At 37.0% G+C, this 25,569-nt stretch overlaps 1 protein-coding gene across 1 annotated transcript in view; it reads right to left on the bottom strand.

Moving 5' to 3' along the window:
• Window positions 1-25,569, bottom strand: part of CDH8 (cadherin 8) — a 358,896-nt gene that overhangs the window by 228,822 nt on the left and 104,505 nt on the right. The window contains exon 3 of the mRNA XM_024750646.1: window positions 684-978. Within this exon, the coding sequence (XP_024606414.1) occupies window positions 684-978 (295 nt within the window). The remainder of the gene's footprint in view (window positions 1-683; window positions 979-25,569) is intronic.

The raw sequence follows: 25,569 nt of genomic DNA, 5'->3' as shown, positions 1-25,569 counted from the left end.
GTAGAAAATCATGTTTTGAAATATATTCTCTTCTGTAAAGTATAATGAATATTTCAATGGCTCAGAAAAAGTGGGAGTGAGTCCTTGGTGATAGCAATGCTCCTTTAAAAAGTTCGGTTAAAGTACGATGCCCACAGCTCAGAAGCCTCTGGTAACTGTGATTTCCTAATTCACTCTAGACTCGACCCAAGCCTCTGGTAACTGTGATTTCCTAATTCACTCTAGACTCGACCCACCAGCTCAATCCAATATCTGGCTGACTACAGACCTAGACGGTTTTCTGTTTCTCTGTGTGCTGCATCTGCATGTGAATATATACAAACAAATAATTAAACATCAAGAAAATATCAATGGGATTAGTCTGGCATGTTGGAACAAATCTTGATAAATCCGCCTCAGTAACAATACTCGAACTACAGTCTATGAGAGGAATACAAATTCAGCCTATTGAAGCACTGTCGTGTAAGGAGAGATATTTTAATAAAACTGCTTCGTCAGTTCCTATTACTAAGGGACTAAAGCTATTGAGCTATGGAACTGAGGCCAGAAAAGGGGATTTGGAAATGCAAATTAGAGATAAGACGGTAATAAATGTCTTTTATTCAGCCACACACTATCCCTGATGCCAGGAGCTATTTTAAAGATGATTCTTAATAGTTCTGTGAAATTGGAAGCATACATACCCAAAATGGACATCTCTGGCACGGTAGCATGATAGGGTCCATTGAGAAACTCTGGTGCATTGTCGTTGATGTCTTGAACTTTGATAATAAATTCAGAAGGAGGCTCAAGAGGCTTATTTGTCTCCCAGTCCACTGCCTGAGCTGTTAGGGTGTACTCAGCTTTTTCCTCTCGGTCAAGTCTTTTTATAGCATGGATATCTCCTGTTATGTCATTTATTTGAAAGATAGTCCCAGCTCCATCGCCTGATAGGATATATTTGATTTTTTTGCTCCCAGGATCCAGGTCTGTATGTAACTAAAACAAAAAGGGACATTGGTTAGTGATGTGGCAATTGGCAAAGTATGTTTTACTACCTCATGTTTCAATATAAAGTTGTTTCTTTCTACATTGATTGTAACTTCATCAATGTCTGCTAACAGTAGCTGTACAAAGAGTCTATGCAACTGTATGCATATCAAGTAAAATATAATGAAATTCAGACAAATATGTTTGAACACTTTAAAAATATACTCTGGCCTGTTCAGTATAAACTGACATGCATTTACAATGATAAAAAGATTGAGGAGAAAACACTAAAATATATGTATTCTTTCCATTTATTCATACATTTACCTGTTCAGTATAAACTGATATGCATTTACAATGATAAAAAGACCAGGAGAAAATACAAAAATACATGTATGCTATTTAATTTGTTAATACATTTATTTAAAGTTATTATTATTAGTTACCTTTTATGGGTTACTATCTGTGTGCCAAGAACTATATGAATCACTTCTCATATGATAATCCCCGTAATTCTTCCAAAAGTCACTGAGTTAGAATATATCATATGAAACATGAGAAAAGGGAAGTTTGACAAGGCATATTATAACATCTTCAAGGTTTCCATTTGATGGAATCAAGTGCAGTAGACCTAAAATTCAACTCAGATCTGGCTGCTACATTCATAAAAACAGAAATAATTCTAATAATCTGATATATATTAAGATCTTATGTTTATGTAAGTCTTTTTTTTTTCCCCTTTGATTTACACAATTCTTCTGGTCCAGGGAAATTATCCCCATTTTACAAAGATGACTGAGGCCAGATTATGGGAGCACATTTTCCAGAAATGGGACTTCTTAGAGAAATGAAAACTTTGCAGCAGGGATCCAGATCCATCTTAGATCATGGCAACAAATATTTATTGAACACCTACTCTGCCTAAAACATTTTAGTAGGTACTGGGGAAAACAGAATCCCTGGCTTTCAAATTTTCACAGTTTATTCTTTAGAGGGAGACTCCTGATACAGGGTGCTTCTTTTTTATACTATGTTGACTCCTATTAAAAACACTAAAATAAGACAAGAATATATATATTTTTAGTTTGTATTTTTAAAAGGAAAATTAATTGAATTATATTTGCAAAATACTGCTCAAATGTACATATTTTCAGCTTAATCCAGTTACTTAAATGCCAGTATAGTTATAGTTCTTGCATCATGAGATTTCAAACACTTGCTCCTTAAAAAATATACATATGTATATATTGAAAAAAAAGTTTTGTGCAAAGAAACTCCTAGAAGCTCAAAAGACACTGCATTCTCTTGGGATCACTTTCATTCAGTGATTGCGTTCTTTGCCAATTTAAATTGCATTTAGTGCCTCAATACATGAAAAGATTTTTTAAAAGACATAAAACAGCAACAAAGCATCCAAATGCATCTAGAGCTCCTATTTTACTTTTGAATACTTTAAAAAGCTAAAGCGTAAGATTACATCAGATACTTACTGAATCTCAAAATGTATCCCTTTCATTTATTGTATTGAACTTATTAACAAGAGCAAATATTGAAATGCCACTTTATCTTAATGAATGTAGGATTATAATTCATTAATATGATATTAATCCTAATTTATGACCATTTTAATTTATGTGCATTTTAACATTCCATTAGCATTTTTATTAAAAAAGAAAATTTTGAATAAAATATGATTCATGGATGTTTCCATTCATATACAGGCATTCCTGAGACACAGAGGTATTGGTATGTGTCACTCTTGTCCATCACATTTTTGCTATTAAAAATTAAGACATTCAAAATGCTGCTACTATTACTTATATTAGAACTTATTTGCACCACATTTTCCTTATATTTATCAATAGCCTCTGATTAGTAAATCGTATCGTACTCCCAGGTTTTGATGATCCTTTGTGTTTAGAAATAACTGAGGGAGAAGGGAAAAGCATAGGTTTTTGAAAAAACACGAAGCTAAGACTCAGGTCTCTCTAACTATATAAACTGGAGAAATTAACGCATTTATTTGAGCTTCAGTTACTTTGCCTCTAATATGGGGATAAAACATCTACCCTGCAGAATTGATTTTAGAATCTGAGATGATCTATTTGAAAAATAGAGAAAAATGGAAGTTGGCATATTAAGTGTACAATAACTAAAACCATTTTTACTTCATAGCATCCTCAACTATGTACGACTATCTGAAAACACTATAATAAAGCCCAGTTGCAAGCTGAGTGAAAAGTTCCCAAGATTCCATCCTGAAAAAACTCTCAGCAAACACCGTGTGCTTCCTCTTTCTTCTGAAATTTATTTTGAGCAAATCTCAGCAAAATCCAGAGCCCTCGTGATCTTGAAAGGCAGAGTACTGCGTTTCTATATTCATTCATTTCATCCTGTTATTTGGATCACACACACTCAAACACACGCTCTTGCACATGGCTTGTTCAGGTAACCAACTTGACATTACAAATAAAAGACCTGTGGGTATGTAAGAATAGCAATTTACAGGCAGCAAACGCTCATAAAACTCCAGATCTGGACCTCAGGCTTTGGAATGCGTGATGATAAGCTGCTGCTTTTTTGGTTGGTCTTCACATATCTGTTAAAACCTGCTCACTTCAATGCATCAAGACTGTTCTTGTCAATTTATCCCACCCCAGGACGCTCTCTGTGAGATTATGGTACCAAAGGTATCCCAAACGCACCACATTTTCACACATTGTGCATCACCTGAAAGTGTGAGGACCATCTCTCCCAAGAGCTGCTTCTGCTAATTAGGGCAGCATCAGGGCCACATGCAAACTGGCTGGGATGGTAAGACTGGTTGGCCTGGCTGTGGTACAAAAATACCTCAACCATTCACTGATTAAATGCGCACAAAATATGATTGCAAACAACACAGACATGGTCTCTGCCCTCAAAGACCCATAGGTTAGCGGGAGATAAACACAAATAAACAGAAAATATTTTCTGTTGTTATTATTACTACCACACGTACTAACTACATATTACCTGGTAAACATTTTATTCAATACATGTATACTGTCATGTTTTTCTCACAGCCAACCAGAGAACATTTTGCCATTTCACCCATGAAACAGTTAAGATTCAGAGATTTTTAGGGAACTTTTCCATAGAATGTACTATCAGCAAGTGGCGATCTTAACAGCAGAAGCTTTAAAGGAAATTTCCTGGATTCAAATGCATGCTCTAAAGGTCTGAGTGCATATATTAAGTTTACTTAACTCAGAAAGTGGAGCGTGGAGGAACAGAAAAGGCCACTACAAACAAGTAATGATGAAAACTCCAGATCTCAAAGAGGGAGGGAATGGGTGAAGATTCAGAGATAAGAGAGAGCATAGTAAGTGGGAAAAGATGATTTAACATCGCACTGACTTCAGGAGACGAGAAGAGGCAGGAAATAAGAATAAACAGCAAGGCAGGGGTCAGATTACACAGAGTTTTGAAGGCAAGATAGAATTCAGATTTGACTATAAAGCAACAAGAGTCCATAAACACAAGGTTTCAGTAAGAAGCCTGGCATCATAATAGTTTTTTTTTTACTAAATCACAGTGCTTCGTGTGTGCCCATAAGCAAAAGTCTCAGAAGCAAAGGGAAAGAGGTCAGAGGGAAAACTTAGACACCAATTCACAAAGCTCCCTCAATCTGCGTTCCCAAGCTCAGCCCAGCACCCATGATCTGTCTCATCTACAACCAGACGGATCCCGGTGGTCACTCACAGCAGCCTCGTAGGAGAAGCACTGAGTGTCAGGTATGCAACGAGCGATCCAGTCATGCATATTAAGTCTTCGATTTGAGGGATAATAACGGGACTGCTACATAATTAAGTTGAATTGTGAGTATCAATATAATTACACCTTCACTATCTTTCATATATTTTCAAAATATCCCTTAATTAAAATACAAGTTTAAACTTTAAAAGCCACGGGAAGAAGCTTTTGCATCTCCACTCTCCTTTGCATTCCCACTGCCTAGTAAGGTGCCTGTCATGTTGCTGGAGCTCAAACAATATTTGTGGAGTAAGTAAGGTGAATGCAAAAGAAGGGAAGGAAAGAACATTGCCTCGTTTTACTTTCAAAACAGTAATTTAAAGAAGAGAGTAAAGAAATTTAGAAAAGTTAGGTTCAGTGAGCTAAAATCTTATCCACTCTAAACGCAAAGCCCTTGAGTTCCCTCAAATATGCATTCAACTGTAGCCCCCAGCAAAACAACTGAGACACAGTAGAGGGAACATCGATGGAAACATGAGTGGATGGATGGATGGATGAATGGATGGATGGATGGATGGATGGATGGATGGCAATGGATGAATAACAGATGGACAACAGCCAACAAGTATCTAATATACACACATCACTGTTCTCAGAATAAGAGCCCCCACCACCCCAGTCTTCAACAGAATCACCCTTATCTCCCCTGTGGCTGTCAAAGAAAAAAATAAAGTACAAACTACTTTTCTACCTTCTCCTACAAGATTCCTGAGGACACTACAGCACTCCTAGTACAGTAGACCCTAGAGAAGATAAATTCTCCTCTGAGTGCCTATTTTAATACCAAAGAATGATTTAATTACCATGCTGCCCAACTTTTCCTGGAGAGTGAGTGATGAGGAGTAGGAATCAGTGAACTATGGGGGAAATCAGCACCTCATCGGAAAATCGGTAGCTCTGACATCAGAACTTACTTTGAAGTTCCACTCCCTCCAAAAGGAAATCCTAAGAGGTTTCTCAACTTTCCTCTCTTCCTTTAGAGAAGTCTAAGTTACAGGGAGAGAATCAGCATCTTTGGAAACCCAAAGGGGTTAACGGGGATCACTACAACATGAATCTCTATCACTGATGCCTGTTTTTCATCAATCTGCTCTCCCTTGGAAAGAACAGCAAGCTTAGCACACTTAAATAATATTAAATCTTACACTGTACTCTCCCTATCTACCAGGTGCCTGTCAGGGAGATACTGTCAGCGAACAGACGGATAATCTAATCCTTAAGTTATAACCAATTAACATCAAAGATGGGACCAGAAACCTAGCACAGTATAAGTTTTTGACCTAAATGATAAGAGTGCAGGAATTCACTCTAGATCAGGTGCATATTTAGGCTGCTAGGAGAGTGAAAGGGCCAGCAGAGAAAGAGTACAAGAGGGTATAAGAAGAGGATACTTTCATGTTCCTGAACCGTTCTTCCACAACAAAGACCAGGAGTCTGACTTGAAATCTACTTATTTTAACTTGTAGTTCAGCCTTCCCGTGCACTATAGAACATCTCACAAAAGATGCTGACCCAACATGAAATGGTCCATTCGAGAATGAGTTTGAGTCCATCGTTGGATTCAAGCAGAACTAGACAACCGCTGGTTCTTCTGCTTTAGAGCTAAATGAAGCATCACATGATGGTGGGAGATGGAGTAGGAGGGGTGAAGATGTTAGGATGGACCACATAACTTGTAAAATGCCTTTATGTGCTGAAATGTTATACCACATCAGTAAATCTAAATAATCATTCCAGCCAGTCATGCCACTCTTTTCTTTTCATTTATTTTACTGAAGTATTGTTGATTTACAATGTTGTGTTAATTTCTGCTGTACAACAAAGTGACTCAGATATATATATATATATATTCTTTTTCATATTCTTTTCATTTATGGTTTATTATAAGATATCAAATATAGTTCCCTATGCTATACACTAGGACCTTGTTGTTTATGCATTCTATATATACTAGTTTGCATCTGCTAACCCCCAAACTCCCAATCCTTCCCTCCACTGCTCCTCCTCCCCCTAGGCAACCACAAGTCTGTTCTTTATGGCTCAGTCACTCCACTCTTAACAATTTGCAGAAACAAATTATAAAACTAAAGCCAGGTAATAGACATAAAAACACCCCAGCATATTAGTAAGATCAAGTTGGGAACATGCACTTACTCTCACGATCATACACTCTAAGGAAATAAATTCAGTGAAATGATAACAGTCCTCAAAGTCATTCTCATATAAACCAAATGACTCTTAAATTTGTCTTATGGAGTGAAAGGCTAAAGAAGACACAATCCCCGATTAAAAGACTAGAACAGAGCATCCTACACTGGAAGTGACCTCTACTTTGACAAAAAAATTCTAATGTTTTACAGGAGGCAAATGTGTAGCGTCCTGATATCTCAGAAGTGTGGTCTTTGCATTCCGTGCCAGCTGCTGATGTGTATACTGAACAGCTTAACCTGGCCAAGGGGAGCAGTGCCCAGAGAAATAGAAAATTGGAAGCAAGTCTGAGTGAACTGCTGCTTTTGGCTGCAGGGACCTGAAATTATAGTCAGAATTAGGAATGCATTACTTGTGCTACTCCTTTAAATGGTTAAGTTCCACAAAGGGCCTCTAGGTACATTAGTCAACAATCTTCCAACAACAAGCATTGTACATGGTACATAGCAAATGCTCAGTAAAGTCTAATTGCTGTTTTGTCTGCACAGGACCTACCATAACTTCCTGCACCTTATCAGTGATTTTACCAGGATGAGAGGCACAGGTTCAGTAAATGTATGGACTTTCTCAAGCTCACATGACTAACAAATAACAGAACCAGATGTAACCCAGTAAATCAGATTTCAGAGCATACACATTTTAGCATAATTCTAGAGAGATCCCCAGGAACGCATACCTAGTTAGTCTGGAGACCTCCTATTTCACTATATGAGAAGGAGGCAGAATGGAGAAGCCTCTCTATTCTGTCCCTATATGGCAGTAGAAATTTCCTATATATATTTAGAAGCTATTTGTATGAAATCATGCAGTACAGTTCATCCTAAAAAAGTCTGAAATAAGAGTAGACATAGAAATAGAAAAGCAGTATGCTCAACTAATAGGAATGCAAATGGAGAATATTGACAAGAAGAGGCTGGCCAGCTGTTTACCAAGCCAACATTCATGACCTTGGCAAATTTGCTACTATCTTGTCTGGACCGCAGCTTTATAGGTTTGGAAACATGATGTGTCAGCCTTATAGCAAATCCATCTCTCTTAGCCCGACGCCAACAAAGAAAGTTCCCAAGCCCAATTTTTTTAAAGGCAACATATCAGTGATAAATAGTATTTCGACTATTTAAGTGATCATGATGAGCAATTTCTCTTTATATAAAGACCCACACACAAGTGAAGCCAAATGATCCTTGTTGATAGGATTCAGAGAAAGGAGAATTAGATGGATCAATTCCATAATGATGCCATGGGAAAAAACAGCATAAGTATGCCCATCCTACAAAAACGGTCTTAAAATTGCTCTAGCATGCTTAAGTTTTGTATTCTCAGATTTTTTCTTTTCCTTTAAGTAATGAGGTGGAGGCTCCGATATTTAAGCAACCACAGGTAAAAAAAAAAAAAAAAAAGAAAGACAATGAACTCCTTTCAATTGGACGCATAATTTCTTATGTATGTTGATAACATCCTGGTTAACATATTAAATCTTACAGGGTTGGAAGTCAATATGTTTCTCTAAGGCAACCAAAGATTAATATAGTGGTAATTCAGATTATGGGAACCAGAATGAGAGCCTGATAAGAAATAGAAAAAACTGTAAGATACTGAGCGATTTACTTAACCTCCCCAGATTTCAGTGTCCTTATTTGTAAAATGCTTTAATAACAGGTTTAACAACCTATCTATAGGGTTTTTGTAATGATTAAAATGTGACAATAGGTAATAGATAAAGGCATGATACCTTTTAGGAGCCAAAATATTCAAGTAAAACTGCATATAGGGTGGATTCTTGTGGAGATTGAATTTTGGAATTACAATGATAAGTTCTGCCAAACCTGGAACTGCTTTCCAAGAAAAATACATCTAACAACATAGACTTCAACATGCAACATTACTCTGTAGTGAATATAAGAAATGTCACTTCCTTTTTTTTTATTGGAGTATAGTTGCTTTATAATGTTGTGTTAGTTTCTACTGTACAGCAAAGTGAATCAGCTATATATATATATATATATATATCTCCCCTCTTTTTTGGATTTCCTTCCCATTTAGGTCACCACAGAGCATTGAGCAGGGTTCCCTGTGCTATACAGTAGGTTCTCATTAGTTATCTATTTTATACATAGTATCAATAGCGTATACATGTCAATCCCAATCTCCCAATTCAATCCACCTGCCCCTTCCCCCTTGGTATCCACATGTTTGTTCTCTACTTCTGTCTCTATTTCTGCTTTGCAAATAAGATCATCTATACCATTTTTCTAGATTCCACATATATGTGTTAATATAAGATAGTTGTTTTTCTCTTTCTGGCTTCACTCTGTATGACAGTCTCAAGGTCCGTCCACGGACCTACAAATGACCCAATTTCGTTCCTTTTTATAGCTGAGTAACATTCCATTGTATATATGTACCACATCTTCTTTATCCATTCCTCTGTTGATGGACATTTAGGTTGCTTCCATGTCCTGGCTATTGTAAATAGTGCTGCAGTGAACACTGGGGTACATGTGTCTTTTTGAATTATGGTTTTCTCAGGGTATATGCCCAGTAGTGGGATTGCTGGGTCACATGGTAGTTCTATTTTTAGTTTTTTAAGGAACCTCCATACTGTTCTCCATAGTGGCTGTAGCAATTTACATTCCCACCAACAATGCAAGAGGGTTCCCTTTTCTCCACACCCTCCCCAGCATTTATTGTTTGCAGATTTTCTGATCATGGCCATTCTGACTGGTGTGAGGTGATACCTCATTGTAGTTTTGATTTGCATTTCTCTAATAATTAGTGATGTTGAGCATCTTTTTTTTTTAACATCTTTATTGGAGTATAATTGTTTTACAGTGTTGTGTTAGTTTCTCTGTACAACAAAGTGAATCAGCTATATGTACACATATATCCCCATAACCCCTCCCTCTTGCATCTCCCTCCCACACCCCCAGCCCACCCCTCTAGGTGGTCACAAAGCACCGAGCTGATCTCCCTGTGCGATGCAGCTGCTTCCCACTAGCTATCTATTAAAAAAAAAAAAAAATGGTTCTGACGAACCTAGGGGCAGGACAGGAATAAAGACACAGATGTAGAGAACGCACTTGAGGGTATGGGGAGGGGGAAGTGTAAGCTGGGACAAAGCGAAAGAGTAGCACTGACATATATACACTTCCAAATGTTGAGCATCTTTTCATGTGTTTGTTGGCCATCTGTATGTCTTCTTTGGATAAATGTCTATTTAGGTATTTAGGTCTTCTGCCCAGTTTTTGATTGGGCTTTTTGTTTTTTTGATATTGAGCTGCCTGAGCTATTTGTATATTTTGGAGATTAATCCTTTGTCAGTTGCTTGGTTTGCAAATATCTTCTCCCAAGAATGTCGCTTCTTGAGTCAAATGATCTTGGTACAAAGTGGCTTAAACTCTTACATCGGGCATTCTTATATTGAGCGTACAGTCACATATTTGGTACTTACTCACCTGCTCAGGAAGTAATGATAGTATATGTATCTGGAAGTTTTTACTTTTTTTCAGCTTTAGTGACGTGTAATCGACAAATAAAATTGTAAGGTATTTAAAATGTACTTCATTTTTCTTTCTTGTTACTCAAAAACTGTAAGCCTAGAAGTAGGGGGAGGGTGATTAATGTGCATTGGGCCATTGAATAAATGCTTGTGTGCTCAAGAGTGTGGGTGAATAGTAATTGTGGACCTATTACTAAAAAGAGATTTAGGTGAATGGATCAAGGAGTGGATGGATGAATGAATGATTGGATGGATGGATAAATTGGTTGATAACAGAATTAAGGGGAGGAAAATGGATAGACAGATGGTTTTATTGGGAAATGCATGCATAAAAAATAATAGATAGAGGGATGGCTAGCTGAGTAAGAGTCTCAGCCGTTTTTCCATTTAGGTTCCAAAGCACATTAAATACTATGAACGGATACATGAATGAACAGATGGACATACTGGTGAGTGGGTGGGTGGAAGGACCACAGAGTTTCTCACTAAAAGATTGATTTGGGGAAAACATAACAAATTATTCTCTCTCACAGTCCTATTTCTTGTCTTACAGTAAAGCAGACATAGGACTTGGGAGTTCAACTATAAATTATGAGAGATTCTCAGACAAAGATCTTTGGAGCATGTTTACTTTGCAACTAAACCATCACTCTTCACAGATTTCTTTAAAAAATTTGTCTCAATAGATGTATAGATATATATATAGTAAAGATATAGATATGAGGGGGGAAACTTTGTGCAAAATAAATAGACAATATAGTAATATACAATATAAGCAAGGTGAACAGGACTAAAAGAAGACACCCAGGATTACTAGCCAAACAAAAGAAGTAGATTTTAAACCGATATGGATATTTAAAACAGATATTCAGGATATTATCCAAAGATCAGTTTACAGTGAAGCCTTCAGTTGTACTGTGGAAAAAGGAAAAAAGAAAATATAAAAATGTTGTGTCAATGCCCTTTATGTTTGCAAAGAACCTGATTAACCAGAGTCCTAATAGGAGTTGAAAATATGAGATAGATTTCAGATGTGGTAATCACCGTTACTTGCTAAACAGGATATATCTTGTTATCCAAAAATTGACAAGATCACAGTGGGAAAGAACACAGTGGATAACCAAATGACAGTCATCTATTCTCTCTGAAATTCTCTATTTATAAAAGCACTGTGAGATAATCAAAATGCCATGAATTTGGAAGAACATTGCAGTTGAAGTTAAAAATGAAACACATAAACCTGGGATTTAGTTTGGGCCATAGAATAGGGTGTGCCATTAGCGAATCATTTTTTTCTGTGATCAAAAAGCCTGATAATAACTTAGCTGTGTTACCCACTCCTACTCCTTGAGCATTGTAAACTGTCTCATTCAGAGCCTCCCTAGGAAAGCAGAGCGTCACGACCAAAGCACAGATTTCACAGAAATAATCACATTTCCAAGTCTGACTGATCAATGGGTAGGTGAATGGATTGATGGGTGGAGGGATGAATGGATAAATGTGTTGATAAAAAAAATTAAGAGGAAGAGGATGGGTAGGTAAATGGTTTTGTTGGAGAATGCATGGGTGCACAAAAGAGTGCATGAGAAGATGGCTAAATAGATTCACAAGCATCCTTCCTTTTAGATAAATGACAATCAAAAAACCCGATTTGAATTAAAACTAGTGGATATGATTTTGAACTTTAATTTTCCCCATTTTAGTTTCTTCTTGTTAAAATGATACTAATGAGGCCATTAGCACCATTATCAAAAAAGACTACCTGATTGTCGTAAGGATAGTTTGTACGTAAAAGTCGTTTTTAATTTTTTTTAACTCCTACTCTCCCAAGTATCATTCCTGTAGTGAAGATTTGGAAATAGAACCTAATATATCATCAACGTACTGCAATTAGATGCTAATAATATAGCCTGCAATGCTATAAATATGTGTGTAAGAGTCTGTGTGTGTGTGTGTGTGTGTGTGTCTTTACTCCATCTCCATTCTGCCAACAAAGCTTAGAAGTTAGCTAAAAAAAAATAACAGTAAAAACAACCTGAAGACTGGAAATGCCCTTACTTTTCACACTATAAATAGATCTGTTGGAAATCTGTACATCTCCTGCAATCATCATCGTCATCATCTTTTACGAAAATAAACAGTATTTTTTTTTCATTTTTAAACAGAAACATAAATAATCCTTTCAAGTCCTCTGTGAGGAGGTCAATAGTTTCTCCTCAAAATTCATATGCTGAAGCCCTAAGCCCCAGTACTTCAGAATGCGCCTATATATATATATATATACCTGAATCACTGTTCTGTACACATGCAACACGGCATTATAAATCAACTATACTTCAATAAAAATTTTAAAAGAAAAGAATGTGACTATATCTGGAGATACAGCCATTAAAGAGGATGATTAAGTTAAAATGAGATGATTAAGATGGGTCTTGATCCAATCTGATTGGTGTCCTTATAAGAAGAGGAAGCTTAGACACACAGAGAAATATCAGGGACACACATGCACAGAGGAAAGACCATGTGAGGAGGTATGTGAAAAGGCAGCAGGAGGGCAGCTACCTGCAAGCCAAGGAGAGAGACCTTAGGAGAAACCCAACCTGCTGACACCTGGACTTTTGGCTTCCAGAACTGAGAGAAAATAAATTTCTGTTGTTTAAGCTACTCTGCCTCTTGTATTTTATTATGGCAGCTCTAGCAAACGAACATATCCTCCCAAAGCATACCAGCCACTTATCAATGAATACCTTACTTATGCAAAATGGTGGCTGCAAGTTACAGTGATGCTACTGATAGGTTATGATTCTAGGTGCTGTAGACAGAAATATAGTCCCCAAAAGATATCCATGTCCTAATTACCAGAACCTACAAATATGTTACCTTACCTATCAAAAGGGCCTTTATAGATGTGACTAATTTAAGGACCCTGGAATGGGTAGATTATTCTGGGTTATACAGGTGAGCCCAATCTAATTACATGCATCCTTAAAAAAGAAGAACCTTTTCTGTCTGTGGTCAGAGGGAGATACGACTGCAGAATAATGGTCAGAGAGATTCAAACTTACTGACTTTGAAGATGTAGGAAAGGACCAACAGCCAAGAAATGGGTAGCCTCTAGAAAAGGAAATAGATTTTCCTCTAGAAGTTTCAGAAAAGAACACAGTCAGACTCATTTGTCTTAGCCCAGTGAGACCTGTGCTGGGCTTCTGACCTACAGAATCATAAGATAATACATTCACGTTATGTTAAGCTACCATGTTGGTGATAATCTGTCATAGCAACAACAGAAAACTAATATATTTCCAAGCAATACAATTATAAAATTGTTGAAATGTTGATAAGTTTGCATAGCAGATATCTAGTGACTGTGGGTAAAACTTGTATCCTTCTAATTATAGCTTCCTTCACTTATAAAATAAAGCGTATAAAGTTACTTTTCAGATGTTTTATAGCTCAAACAGCCTGTGATTATTTAGACACATCCTTCCATTGTGCATAGCTACTTTACTTTTTCAGTATACTATCATGATACTATCATGCATACTCCCTCAGAAAATATATAGTTACCCTCGCCACCCAGCACAGAGAATAACCCATTCATTTGATTATTTAGCCATTTCTCCAAGAACACTGTGAGTTTCCTTATACTAGATACGTTTATTTTCTATTTCATTTAAGTGTCACAACAACCCTACGAGCTACATACGAGACTCATCAGTTTACCGATTAAGAATCTACTGATTAGAATTTTAAACAACTGCTCAATATTGCATGTAGCAAGAGATGAACAAAGGATTCAAATCCAAGTCTATCTGCTTCTCAAGCTCATATTCATTTTATTATTTTAGCATTGTGTGCCAGAATCAAACATGGAGGAAGAAAAACAGAAGTACGTAAAACAAAAGACTTCACTGTTCACAAAATTATAACCTGTTTAGTGACTTTTTTTTCAACATACGTTTCATGTATTACCTGTTTGCTTAATAGGAGCCTTGTGAGACTTAAAGTCAAGGTCAGAGTCGTCATCCCTGTGGCACACAGGAGGAAACAGAGTCCTAGATCTAATGACCTCTGGAAACCTGTAACACCAAAGCTTTGGGGAAATCTAGCAAGCCTAGTAGATGGAGGGAGGGAGGTGCAGTGGGGGATTTGCAGATAACAATGTCAAGCTAGAGAATTATTAGACACACTTTGCAAAGCACAATCTACCAGTGGGAAATATCTACTCAAATAATCACGTATTTAACCTTTCCCTAAAAAAAATAAACTAATACAACCTTCATTTGCACCCTCAACAACACTAGTAATATGACAACATTTATTAAGTGCATAATGGATGCCCAATATGTAATTATGACTATAAGAAAAGAGCGCTACTCTATCTCCCAGTATTCTGTGTAATTTTGATAAAAAGTTCTAATGGAGATGTGCATTCACAACTTCTTCATTCATTCTGATCATGAGAAAAATTTTATCTGGCCTGGTGGACTCTTAGGTCACTAAAAATACATTGCATTTAACCTTCTTTTAACCTTCTTCTTATTAATCAGATATGCTAGTTTGTTTGCAGTGACAAGTTCAAGGGCTACTAAGGCAGAAACTAATAGACGTGGAAAGGAGAGAGAATAAAAGTGACAAAGAGGTTACATGGACAGGGGTTAGAAGAAAAGATATGCTTTTTGCATATTGTTTATTTACTTTCAATGTTGGTGCATTTGAGGAGAGAGAAGAAATTTGGGGACACTTATCACTAATGTGAAAGTTTTCAGAGATACAAGAGGGGAATCAGGTTTCTAAGGTTTCATTTAACTATAAAAATGTAGACTTCACTTTGGCATATGACAGAGCGATTATACTAAATGAATAAATTGCTGTTCAATTATCTTTGGATATGAGAGTGAGGGTTCTTTGAAAGTGACCATGTACTGAGATAAAGGCTCACTGCAGCTCAGCACTGCACAAATTATTTACCTATTAGTACGTGTATGTAAAAGCTGGCAATTCCGGAGCAAGGGGGAAGACTGGGGAGATTGGATTGAATGTTTCTGTAGTCCTGGTAGCTAAGTTTAATCTCCTATGGTTGAGTTAAAAAATGACCAGTTTTTTCATCAGGTACGAGAATAATTCTGGCAAACAGCAAAGCTACAAGGTTGTTCCTACCTCTGTATGAAACACCTCTGTCAGTGAGCAACGAAAGAAACAGGAAAGTCTAGAGCAGCAGTTCCCAAAGCATGGGTTCACAGACCTCTGGGAATTTCTGAGCACCCTTCAGGGCATCCAGGAGGTCAAAGTTATCTGCCTTTCTCACTGTGTTGACATTTGTGTTGATAGTGCAAATGTAAGGGAGGACAAAACTGCTGCTATGTTCACACCTATCAAGGCAGCGGCACCAAACTATACTAAGAGTCATGGTACCCTTCACTACCACACACTCTCAGGATTAAAAAAAAAAACAGAAGAAGAAAGAAAGAAACAGAGCCAGTTTCACTTAAGATGTCTTTGTTGAGGCAGTACAAATTATTAATTTAATGAAATCTCAGCCCTGAGTACACATATGCTTAATCTCCTGTGTAATGAAATGGACAGTACACATAAAGCACTCTGCTCATGGTGAAGTATGATTGTTGACTCAAGGAATGCAACGTGTGATTGGTTCGGTGGCTGGAACAAGCCACAATTTTTTATGAACCTCATTTACCATAAAATGGAAAGAACAAATGACAGACAAACTATGGCTATTCTGACTTGAGTATTTACCAGACATTTTATCCAAAATTTATAATTTAGAAAATAGAATGGTTGTTTTAATTTATGAATGAATAAAATTAGCTTATTTCTTCAAAGATAACCAACAGTATTTGTTGCCCATGAAAAACAAGTTGAGCTTTCTAGCAAATATTAGAATTTAAGAAAATCTGTATCTGCCTCTCTACTGAAAGTTGCTGAAAATAATAATCTTCCCAGGCATTGTCAGTGTGTGCTCACGTGAAGGTTAAAGAACATCATACTCAAAAGTTGCACTCATGAATACACAGGATCTTGTTGACTGATGGAGCAATACAATCAAGATAAACAAATATTAGTCTCCGTAGAAAAAAAAAGAGCTACAAACACTTAAAAAAATCTTCTTATCCAGGCATGTCGTCATCTTTAGTCACTGCAAGTCGAACTAAAACTCACCCTTCTATTTTTAACATCCCTGCCTGTTTTGGCAAAGAAACAATTTAAGATAAACAGCTCTTAGTCGTCTTGAGGAGGATTATTTGTGAGACACTCTAAATATACAATTTCCATAGAGTCACTAATTGTTCCTTACTTTAAAATTCATCCTTCTGAAAAGAAGGTCTATTTGGTAATGTAAATATCATCCAGGTACAGGATACTGCTGTGTTAGCATCCACATTATTATTCAGTCATCATTAACACACTTCTAAAATAAAGCGTTGACAGCACTCTTATTCAAATATATAGCATATGTTTATAGTCCACACACTGAGGTACACACATAATTACAATATATGTGTGAGAGAAATTGCAGAGGCGGTCCAAGGAGCTGTGCGCTTACACGAATTGAAAACTGCCACTGTCCAATTAAAGCCTGTGAGACCGTGGGGTGGCAACACCGTCAAATGCCTATCGTATATGGCCAAACTGATTAAACAACAAGACAAAAATGCAATAAAAAAAAGAAGTTTTTTTATTGTTCTTGTTTAAATAGAACATCCAGAAGCTAATAGAAAGCAGGATACTCACTGTTCTTCCTTATCCCAGTCAAGACTCCATCTAGATGGAATAATGTGTTACTATCAACGATATTGAATAGCTCAAAATCACAATGTTCATCTTCCACCAAACCAAGCTGCCATTTGGAGGAGAAAACTTATGTCTATTTGTTTGTTGGTTTTAGGTAGAGAAAGAAAATAATTTCGTATTACATTTCTTTGGTGCTATTTTTATTTTTCTCCATTTGAACTCATTAGGACATAATTAATGCATGATGTGTAATTAAAGAAGAATCACCCCACATGTATTTCAAAGCTTCATGCAATATGAATTTTAAGAGCATTTTAAAGGAGGGTCATTTTTCTGCAAAAGCGCAATACACTTTCCTTAGAGAAAGTGCATATCATCAAATGTTAAAATCAAGATTCACAGTACGTAACTGTTTACTCCATAAATGATTTGACTTCCAAAGTGTTCTTCTTAGTCGGGGGGTGGGGGAACAAAGTTATACTCCATTAAAGATGTATTTTTTATAAAAAGCAAATAAAAAAAAAATCTCTAACATTATTTCAAAGATGACTCTTACCACGGTTGGGTCAGGAGGTGGCAGGATAAGTTGAATGAGAAAGAGGAAGAGATGGAAGAGGAAGAAACCTGGAACTACACAGAACCTACTATATGCCATGCATTGTTCTAACTGATTAACATGCATTATGTCATCCTCACACCCAAGACAGTTTTTATTATTCTCATTTTACAGATGAAAAATCTGAGACACAGAGTAAACAACCTGCTACAGGACATACAAACTAATAAGAATCAAAACCATAGACTTTGGTCTTGGAATCCAAAGGTGTGCATGCTTGTGTATGCATAAACACATTTGTTTACAATCATTCTTTTCCTCCATTCCAAATAAATAATTATTCTATTTTTTTCTCCTGAATTCTGTCAGTGCCTCTTTGGAAATAGAAAAAAAAAATCTATGCTCTAAATATGGAAAGAAGGAAAATGAACTAATGCTCGTTGAACACTGATCCTTTGAAAGATGATTTAAATCACAGGACAACAAATAGAAGAACAGATATTTGAACCCAAGTGTGCCTGACAGCAGCCCATTTATTTCTAGTACCTCACATCCCTTTCCAAAGTCTTCTGATATATTTATAGAGAGTTTTGCTTCCTCTCTTTGTAATACCTTCCAAATTAACACCTTGATCTATGTCCTTGTTAGCTATTTCTTCTAAAGGGTCAACTCTTGAATTCACCAAACAGATGAAAACCATTAGGTGGTAGAAGGACTTTTTTATGTCCTTAGGTTTCTGTGACACCTGACAGATGGAGCATATGCCCACAAATAACCCAGCATTTAAACAACTGTTGGCTATGCAACAGGAATCACCAGGATACCGTGCGCTCATCCACAATAAAGAACTATTAAAGGATTCATAATTTTGATTCAATAGGTCCTATTATTTCTTTTGTGAGACTACATAAGCCTTATTAATAGTAACAGCAATTATACATAGACACACACTGGAGACTGGCATCTAGGGTGTGCTGAGTTAATGGTGAGGTTTGGGAGGATACAAAAGGTCTCATTTAAGATGTTATGCACTTTTTATTTCATGTGGCTAATTACTGCCATTGAAGTCTGCTGTTAATACCTTTTATGACAATTTCAAGGATAAAGAGTAAAAAACAACAGGCATTGCATGAGCTATCACCTGTGGTCTGAGTGCCTCACTGGTTAGCCTTGCCATGTAATTCAACACCATGGTATAGCAGAAAGAATATGGATTTTGAAGCCACTGAGTCCTCAACACCAACATTGGTTTTGTGATTTAAACATTTAAACATCACGTGACTTTAAACAAATCATTTTACTTTTACTTTTACTTTTCTTACCTTCAGTTTCTATGTCACCAAAGGAATAAGAATACCTCAAAGAGTCAGTGTGACATTTACATCAAGTAGAAGTATGTCTGTTAACTGGCAATAGGTGTGTAAGGTGTAGGTATAGGTCTTGATTCACCAAATACTATTTTGTTTCTACTTGTATATATCTTTCACTAAACACACACACATACATGTTAAATCACAGACATTATATATACAAAAGTATATGGCACAACTCTGTGCTGGGGCAGAATCTGCAGCGATGCCTCAGAAGATGGAACATGACGGGGCATGTGGACCTACTCGGCTCACAGCATAATGCTGAATCTTCAAATGTATCAACTTCAAATGTTTCTATGTAAAGCATTGTTCGACAAGAGGGTTAGGCTATTTAAAAATATTTGAAAATCATTGCTCTGAATATTCTAATACCTATGACTAAACTACACAGGAATACTTGAGAGCTCCAAATGCAATGTCACTTGTACAAGAAGTCCTTCTTTTCAGTCGAGTTAGTAAGAGTAGTTCCACTGAATTGCACTTTACATGCAATAGTTGCACTTTTGTGACCTACATTAAGGCATGATAGAAATTAAAAGCCCTGTGCAACACCTCACTGTGATATTATAGGGCTAGAGTCGAAGATGTTGCTCATTACCCTGCCTAGTGTACTGCAGGGAGAAAACACTTAGGTGAAAATAACTGTTCCCATACTAAGGTACTAACAAAATTTCTTGAGATGAATTTGTTTATCTCATGGATACTCTGATTTGTACTAGTAATCAGCTTTTATACTTCACAATGGATACTAGGTAAACTGAGAGCCAAAATGGTGGCCCCCCCAAATAACACATTTATAGGAATTCTACCATGCAATTGTGTATATTAGTTAATTTAACTGTGCCCTTTTCCTCCTATTTATTTCTGATTTTCATAACTTTGTTCTCAAGTATTACCAGTTGATGTAGTCCTGTCATTGTTTTTGTGTTATGTTTTGGTTTTACTCTTAAAAATATTTTCCTCCATGGTAAGGTTTAATATACTGAGATAAATATAGTAAACTTAATTTTTGAGATATTCAAATTCATGCCCACCATATGCATATGCTACTAGCACATTACAAATGTTCTGTTTATAATTCTACCTCTTCCATCAAGAAATCTGGTTCACAGGCTTCCCTGGTGGTACAGTGGTTAAGAATCTGCCTGCCAATGCAGGGGACACAGGTTCGAGCCCTGGTCTGGGAAGACCCCACATGTCACGGAGCGACTAAGTCCCTGTGCCACAACTACTGAGTCTGCGCTCTAGAGCCCATGAGCCACACCTACTGAAGCCCGCATGCCACAACTACTGAAGCCTGCATGCCTAGAGCCCATGCTCCACAACAAGAGAAGACGGCAATGAGAAGGCCATACACGGCAACGAAGAGCAGCTCCCGCTCGCCTCAACTAGAGAAAGCCTGCGCGCAGCAAAGACCCAACGCAGCCAAAATAAAATTAATTAATTAATTAATTAAAATTTATTAAAAAAAAAAATCTTGCACTTACTATGACTCTTAAGTGTTCTGGGTAACTGCATCTATTGTGTGCCTCTTCCTCTCCTCCATTATTTCCTGTTATCTCTTGTCCAATTTTAATGGACAAAAAGACTGCACACCAGCCAATGAGTGGCCTCACTCCCTGATTCCAACAGTGGCCCCTATATTAAGGAACCTATTAACAGTTAGTAGGAGACGTTTAGCAGCCTTTTAAATGAGCAAATAGAAATAGCACTATATTTTAGAGACCCTATGAAAGTGAATGGTATAAGGACTTTTTTGAAGGTGTTCAAGGTCCAGGTGCCGCTGAACAAGGCACTTTGCCAAACTATCCTTCTCTGTCTATATTCTAGTAGGCCAACATATTTGGAGCTAATATGGCCCCTAGTACATTTAGAAAAGGGCATAGAAGCAGAACAGTTTGTTGAACTACGTACATTAGATAGCTCTTTAATGGAGGCTACAGGTTTTCTGTTTGTTTTACCTGTTGTCAGGAACTGTACTATCTACTTTCTATGTATAAACTCATAAGCATCTTTTTTTTTAACATCTTTATTGGAGTATAATTGCTTTACAATGGCGTGTTAGTTTCTGCTTAATAACAAAGTGAATCAGCTATATATTTTCATATATCCCCACATCTCCTCCCTCTTGTATCTCCCTCCCACCCTCCCTATCCCACCCTCTAGGTGGACACAAGGCACTGAGCTGATCTCCCTGTGCTATGTGGCTGCTTCCCACTAGCTATCTATTTTACATTTGGTAGTGTATATAAGTCCATGCCACTCTCTCACTTCGTCCCAGCTTACCCTTCCCCCTCCCCGTGTCCTCAAGTCCATTCTCTACATCACGTCTTTATTCCTGTCCTGCCCCTACCATTTTTTTTTTAGATTCCGTATATATGTGTTAGCATACAGTATTTGTTTTTCTCTTTCTGACTTACTTCACTCTGTATGACAGACTCTAGGTCCATCCACCTCACTACAAATAACTCGATTTCGTTTCTTTTTTATGGCTGAGTAATACTCCATTGTATATATGTGCCACATCTTCTTTATCCATTCATCTGTTGATGGACACTTAGGTTGCTTCCATGTCCTGGCTATTGTAAACAGATCTGCAATGAACATTGTGGTACATGACTCTTTCTGAATTAACTCATACAAGCATCTTGAACCTTGGTCTTCTAATGTGTGCAGTGGGGCTAAGGTTACACATCTAGCTGTCTTGCTATCAGTAAAGTCACCCTGACTCCAGGACTCCTGCTCTTAACCATGTGACCACAACAAAAATTTTCTGAGCCTGGTGATTTCACTCTCAACTATCTTACCAGGAGCTGGTTGTTCATCCATATGGATCTGAGATTCTTGGGAAGAATCCTAGTGTACTGAGATTGCCAGTAAGGATTTCTAGTAAGTTCACAAATGGAAAGATTCTTTACAAATGCCTTCTTTTTTAATGAGAAAAGAATCAGTTAATCAATCAATAGGTTATCAATTACATTGCTCAGCAAGAAGTCAAAATGCAAATCGTAAGTCAGTTTAATATCTGCAAGGCCCTTTCTTCTACAATTCTGTTGCATAACAAATATATGCCAGGGATAGTACTTAAACAGAAGGGTGGGGACTTCCCTGGTGGCCCGGTGGGTAAGATTCCACACTCCCAATGCAGGGGGACCAGGTTCCACCCCAGGTTGGGGAACTAGATCCCACATGCATGCCGCAACTAAGAAGTCCACATGCTGCAACTAAGACCTGGAGCAGCCAAAATAAATAAAATAATAAATAAATAAATATTAAACAGAAGGGTGACCATTAATCATTTTGTAATCACATTGGTGGTTACAAATGATTGCTTGAAAACAACCGCATACTTAGATTTGCATTATGCAGAACTAAGAGCAAAGAGAAATGTTTAAGGTGGGGGAAAAGTGTGAATAGTACAAGTAAGAATCGTATTAATGTAAATTAACTGCCCAGGAGAGTCCTGTTTAAATTAGCTAAAATTAGAGAAATACACACACATACATATGCACACATATAAATATATATTTTTAAATGAGAAATACAATTTTATTACATTCAAATGCATATAATCTTTAAATGCAAGTTAACCAACTGTTGCGGGGACGCACCTCAATTTGAGAACAGGATAAAAATGCTTCATAATTAGCACATTAAATCACTGACCTTTGCTTACACTACAATTAGATTGCCTATTTGTCAACATGCCTTTGAAAAGGGTTCGAGACTAGCTTATTTCTTTTATACCAAACGGAATGTAAGTTTACAGCCCTGCACTGATCTTTGGAATTCTGGATTCATCACTCACAAACCTTAGGAGACACTTGCTTTGGGCTTAGAATGTGCATTAAGAACTGTGTGGACCTTTCATTCCATAAAAATAAACCATAAACTCTTTCCTGATCCTGGTAAAAATCATGTCCAGATTTAAAATAACAACTAAAGTCAGAGTTTGTACTATATCATTCCTTTCTCCACGGACCATTAAGGATTTTCTAGCTACAGTTTTGCTTAGTTAAGAAAAGTGGTCTCTAGGTATTTGACTGCAACCAAACCAAACCAAACAAAAGGTCTTAAACGTCACCTTCAATGAAATGTCTGATGTTACTCTACATTACCTGGCTTGAGATGTCCAAGGAGCAAAATGCAGCTTTCAAAGGAGCCTTATTTGCCGCTACCTGCTGGCTCCAACTAGCTCAACGCATATCTAGCCACCCCCTCGAATTACAAAATTGCCAGGACATCACATCAAAGATTGTACTTATCACAACATTTTCTCTATTTGATTCCACCAATTTAAAATCGTGAGATATAAATATATATTAATAATGTCTCAGTTAAAAATGAAAATGTTGAAATAATGAGGACTTCTTTTAACATTCATTAGGAATCACCTGGCTTCAGGACATGCTAAGTGAAATGTAAACTATGTTAGTCTCTTATCACAGGGCTGTGCCACTTTTCCTGGATGCTAGAAACACCCACATTCCACTGTCAGTAACTGTGAACCACAGTGTCATTTGGGTCCATCAGAAAGTTCATGAGGGAATTTGCTTACTGTAATAGTGGAAAGTGTGAAACAAAAAGAGCATAAAAACGTAATCTGCAATTATAAGATATACTTTTACAAAATCAATGGTATTAAATGTGTGGTCCTGGGATTTGTGCTGAAAACACACACACACACACACACACACACACACACACACAACTATAATGAGGACTTCTTTTAACATTCATTAGGAATCACCTGGCTTCAGGACATGCTAAGTGAAATGTAAACTATGTTAGTCTCTTATCACAGGGCTGTGCCACTTTTCCTGGATGCTAGAAACACCCACATTCCACTGTCAGTAACTGTGAACCACAGTGTCATTTGGGTCCATCAGAAAGTTCATGAGGGAATTTGCTTACTGTAATAGTGGAAAGTGTGAAACAAAAAGAGCATAAAAACGTAATCTGCAATTATAAGATATACTTTTACAAAATCAATGGTATTAAATGTGTGGTCCTGGGATTTGTGCTGAAAACACACACACACACACACACACACACACACACACACACAACTATTCAATAACTGGATTAACACACATACACACATTTAATCGAAAACTGGATTAGAAGGGAGATGTTATAAAATATAATGAAAAAGTACAAAACATCTCCATGACATATTAATTTAGAAGAAAGCACTGGAATTTATTGGAGATAATGCTAACAAACAAAAGGTAAAGCATTATTAAGAAAAAAATGCAATTCAGAGGTTTGGATTTATGTGCTCCAAAAATATATTTGGGGTATGTGTATGTGCTTTCCCAAATAGTCTCCACTTTTTATGCTCTGGGGAAAAATAAACCTGGAGTCATTTGAATTTTGATATATACAGTGTCCTTGAATGTCATGCCACGTTTATGTAACGACTTAGAGTGATCAGGATTAGGATACAACAGTACGTTCCGAGTGATGAAAATCGTGTCCCAACTTATTTTCTGGGACCTACTACTAATTTTTTTAACTGTTATTGAATGCATTGTTCTAAACCCTGGGGATATAACAATGAATAAGTCAGAGATACTCCCTGCCCTCAGTGGCATACATCCTATTGGACATGATGGCTTGATTTGAAATCTACAAAAGAAAGCAACAGCAGTTATGAAATATCACCAGCTGTTAGGAAATAAGATCCCAGTGCGTACCTATATTATCTGGGGAATCTTGTTAAAATGCAGATTTTGATTCAGCAGGTCTATCATGCGGTCTGAGGCTCTGCATTTCTAAAAAGCCCCCAGGAGACACTGATGTTGTGATCTAGGGAGCCCAGGGGACCCACTTTGAATAGCAAGGCAGAATCCATTCTTTGGAAGGTGAAAATGATGAGCAATTACTCTTATAAGAAATAAGTTACATTTACTAAGGTGGTTGTTGTCTTCTTTCTTATTCATAATAATCCTGAGAGTGAGACCTCCTCATCTCTGTTTGAAATAAACAGCAACATAGACAAAGAGAAATTGAATCTAAAGAGAAATTTGAATCCAGGTCCAAAGCTCTTTCTCTTTGCAATCAACCACACTGTATACCAAACTAAGAGGATCAATATTAGTTGAACAGTTTCAAGAAATCAGAATAAATCCAGAGGACAGAGAGGATAATGAGGATAATGAAAGTGACGAAAGCAGAGGATAATGAGAAAAGTGACAAGAGAAGAGGCTGAAATCATAGGCAGTGGTATTATGTTTGTGGGCATCTTGTAGATACATAAAGGATATTAGACTTTTACCCAAAGGAGTTCAGATAAATTAATGAAGGATTTAGATCAGGACAATAACATATCCGGCACGTATTTTTAAAATATCACTCACACTGCAATGTGGAAAATTGAAAGAGTGTGATCTTGAACTCAGAAAAGAAATTTTTAG

This window comes from Neophocaena asiaeorientalis, unplaced genomic scaffold (assembly GCF_003031525.2).
Source record: "Neophocaena asiaeorientalis asiaeorientalis breed wild unplaced genomic scaffold, Neophocaena_asiaeorientalis_V1.1 scaffold470, whole genome shotgun sequence".
Classification (NCBI taxonomy): Eukaryota; Metazoa; Chordata; class Mammalia; order Artiodactyla; family Phocoenidae; genus Neophocaena; species Neophocaena asiaeorientalis.
This window is presented reverse-complemented; position numbering and strand designations above follow the sequence as displayed.